General features: G+C 45.7%; 1 protein-coding gene across 1 annotated transcript; it reads right to left on the bottom strand. All coding sequences in view use genetic code 11, as the record gives it.

Moving 5' to 3' along the window:
• Positions 1-1,929: 1,929 nt before the first annotated feature.
• Positions 1,930-2,598, bottom strand: EGR_08799 (hypothetical protein; the record flags this gene model as incomplete). Its single annotated transcript, XM_024498048.1, has 1 exon — positions 1,930-2,598. One exon carries the CDS (start codon positions 2,596-2,598, stop codon positions 1,930-1,932), a length of 669 nt encoding a protein of 222 aa, XP_024347520.1.
• Between the last annotated feature and the right edge of the window lie 1,587 nt (positions 2,599-4,185).

The raw sequence follows: 4,185 nt of genomic DNA, 5'->3' as shown, positions 1-4,185 counted from the left end.
GCCGTTTTGAATGGGCCGACCGACCCCACTCAATGAAGGTGGCCGCAGCATTGGAATCATCCGTCACCAGCAGTACGTGCATGTTAAACCGGCTTACATGGCCTAGTCCCCGTCATTGACTTGTGCAAGGAAATAAGTCAGCACTTGTTGTGTACTGGAATTGCTGTGTTCGTGTGTAAGCACACGTCGGGTGGGCGTGCGTGCGAGAGCACGAGGATGCCTCAGGGAGGGTGTGGAAGACGGAGTGCGACTCGCTCAGTCGTGACTAGACGCACGCGTCCTGGTCGCGTGTACTTACGGTGACAGACTTCGCACTTTGAGCAGCTGCTAATGAGCCCCAAGTGCAGCTGTCGTGATAACTACACCACCGTGAAGGTGTGACCGGGAGCGCGAGTTCTAGAATTAGGCACAACAATGGCAATTTCATGATCAACTCGGAAGTTCTGCCAAGGCTGCCCACATCCACGGCAATTGGAATAGATGGAGTCAAGCCCTATTTCTAAAAACAGCAAGACAATACCGATTGCTATGTCGAGGTGGAGTAGTAAGACAACTGGACGGGTGGTAGTGAGCGTCGTGGCGAAAATGTCGCACCACGACCAAATAAGTAAAACTCGCAAAGGGCATTACAATCACAAACTAACCTCCCAATTATTGACATTTGTAGTGCGGTTCATATTTCCAAATTGAGTGACTTGCAGAGCGCTTTGAATGTCCAGTCGTCTTTAGGCAATGCTAAGAGTGATATGAAATAAGCCTCCAACTGCAGAGAATGACTTAATTTACAAACAATGCCGCTTAGGGCACTCGGCCATCCAATGGGAGAACGATCACGGTCCTAGTTTGAGTCTGACATTGATGTAAAAGGGGTGAAGTCCAGCCGGCATTTACGCAGCCAATCTGTTAACATGACCAGTAGTTCGACTGGAAGGTGATGCTTACAAGCAGGTGAAGTGTTACTGCCCCTCGAGTTTTATCAAAATTAAGTACGAGTTCTCAAGATTTCCTTCTTTTGTGATTGCGATCTCGATGTCATTACAGTCCGACTATGACCATAGTCTGCACCACTTCTGCAAGTAACTCATCAATCTGCTGAATACGAACGAGTTACCACGAGTCAGAGCAAGAATAAAGCGGTCAAACGGTTGCAACCTTGATCCTAACTAACAGAATTGCCGCCTTTGTATACTGGATACTAGACTAGACGTGAAAGTGGCAGAAGGAAGGCGCCTCCTACGAAATGCTAAATCATTGACTACTAACAGTGGAACTGCTGGAGCTGTGCTGATTCTTGCAGACCACCCCGAACTTCACATCGACATGGTGGCAAATGAGATCTTTGACAGACTGAAGTCGCTTTTGCGAACCTTTGCTGCTGATAGCATAGGGATTTACGCGAACGTGATTAACAAAACAGCTACAGTGGATGTCGTAGCAATAATCTTGCATTTGGCAATCTTCCCCCAGCCACGCGAAACGTTGACAGCAAGACAAGAGTGGGGCAGTGGGTTGAAGCAGGCGAGTAAGCGCGCGTTTTCAAAACTGCCTCTGATCACAGGAAAAATCAGCCAATGTTTAGGTGAACACAGACTAAGCCATAAAAATGACCTTTGCCCTGCACAAATCCAAAGTGGGACTATTTATATGATGAGGCGATGCAGCGCAAACCTTGCGATATTTTGAAAATTGCGAAGCGAGGCAAAGTAAGCGAGGAGAGCACATGCATGTGCGCACAAACACACGCTCATTTATCGGCTGGTCGCAATTGACTGACGAGAATATATTAAAGGGCTCGAGATTGCCAAGCAAATGAGATGGGAAAGAGTGAAATATGGTCCGAGACACTTCCACAAGGTGGAAATTAATGAGAGATGAATGTAGTTTATCTGCTGTCAAAGGAACAAGTAGGAATTTATATAATAGCAAAAATTAGCTGTTGAACAAAGCCGAACTTTCAAGACGCATAGCCAGCTTGGGATAAAACCTCCGAGCCAAAAGAAGTAAGAAGATTATAAGGTATTTGCGCTGACAAGCGATGGAATTCGTGGGAGACTCGTTTATTGCCCTGCAACTTCCAGTCATTTCAAGCGAATTCTCGCATGGGCTAATCGACTCCGCAACCTCCGAATGGTTGGAGAGGTCAGCCACATATTTCCCCAAACATTCGTCCGAATCTGGGCAGAACTTTTGAGCAAAGTGGAACAAACAATGCTTCAAATTTTGTGCCTCGCACCCTTCCTCTTCCTCCTCGGCATTTCTAATTAATCCTTCCAATTTCTCCTCCTCCCGCCCACACCGGCTCCCAACCACGCACGACTTCAAACAGCTACTTAATTCTGGGTGTAGCATCTCGGCGAAGAGGAGTAGAAGCTGCCTCATCTTTCGTATTTCGCACTCCTTCACCTTGACTCCATTAAATGCACTTCTTTCTCTGACTCCTCCTTTGATGTTTGAAATCCTATTTCCAAAGTCAAATTTTCCTTGCCTGCGCATCCATTTGAACCAATGCACAAGCAATCTTTTCATAATTGCTTCACAGTTCACTTGAGTTGCATTGACCACTTTACTGCAACAGTGGCCATAACTACTTCCTTTCATTTCTCTTGATTTATGCAGCTTAGATTGTTTGTTGCTCTCCCATGATTTGCACAATCCTTTTATACTACTCCGACTTCACCTGGTTCTTGTTCATGATGACATTATCTTCGTACTTTAGTCCTTCATGTGACCGCATTTCTCATAACTTCTAGGTGTCTACACACCGCTCCCCTTTGCACTCTCTTTTACACACTGCACTGCATTCTAGCCTTACGAAAGTCTTTCGCACAAATCAACTTTGTGCCTGGCAATCTTCAAATCAGTAACCACTTTGATGAAGTTGTACAAGACATGAGTACCGAGCTCATGCTACTTAAATGCTGATACCTTGAGCATTAGCGAGGTTGGGTTGTGTGATCTGCCGGGGTTCGGGAAGTGTCGCATGTGTAGGGTACGAATCACGGAGCATGCTAATGATTGCACAGTTCTAGAATCAAGCCTCTTCATCTGACCCAAACTCTGCTCCCAAGGCGCTTGACTTCCATTTGAAGGCTTGCTGACTGCATTACGGTGCGTAACATAAAAAAGACGTTGTCGCGAAAAGCAAAAGCTCTCACGTAATTGCATTTTCTAACTTCCTGCTCGATTGTATGCTTCAAATAGGCTCCAAGCAATTTTAACACTTCAGACGCAAAAAGTTTAGGCAAACTAATAGGCACGAACAAACATTTCTGAGGGATCTTTTGAAGAGTTTGCCTATTCCGCAGGTCTGGGGAGCGTCGCGACTACACATTAGTTAAGTTGCAGTGCAAATTTCGCAAATCTACGAATTTGCGATCCGTGAAAAGCGATTGCACGGAGCATCACTGTAACCCGAATGTACTAATCACCCGATAGGGGAGCAAAGTGGTTTTTTGGTGTAATTTGTATGCATGAGCTCTGAAGCATCACTTGCACAAAATACTGCATGCAAACAGTCGCTTTATCTTTCCGTAAGGCGCCTATAACGCCAATGCTAGTCTGGTTTGCCTCATGTCGTCTGCAAAATCAACCGAGGTGTCCAAATGGTAACTTGGAAGTGTTGCATACGTGATTTTTAAAGCCTCGTCGAGTGTACCCATTTCCTCATTTTCCTGAACCTGCTGAACGCCCTCAACTTACAGTCTTGCCACAGTTTATGCATCAATGCGGCCAACACAATACAGGGCAGAACCGCTTAATGCCTCTCGGCTTAAGGTGTGCAGTCAAAACTACCGTTCGCTGAGTTCTTCGACGAGATACGACAAATCGCCAAATCTCTAGATGCCCCAAGCCATTACTTGTCTCCGGTGCCTTTATATAGAACTATCTTGTGGAAGTGTATAAAGATTGCCCACTACCACCCCGCTTGGATCTTTACAACAGCATTTCGTGGTGATTTGTCCAAGTCTGAAATAGAAGGAGGCAAAGCACATTGTGGTAGTAATGCAGTACGGAGAACCCCAAATAATGAAATGCTTTGTGAATGTGTATGTGTTTATTTTGCACTACGTTGGTAACTCAACCCTTTGTCGGGACACACTAACCATCTTGATTTGAGGACCGCTTTATCGGGCGCATTCATCCATAACCTAACTGGTGTCAGTTTCTCACTGCTCACTGTGCTTT

Source organism: Echinococcus granulosus (genome assembly GCF_000524195.1).
Source record: "Echinococcus granulosus chromosome Unknown EG_S00120, whole genome shotgun sequence".
NCBI lineage: Eukaryota > Metazoa > Platyhelminthes > Cestoda > Cyclophyllidea > Taeniidae > Echinococcus > Echinococcus granulosus.
This window is presented reverse-complemented; position numbering and strand designations above follow the sequence as displayed.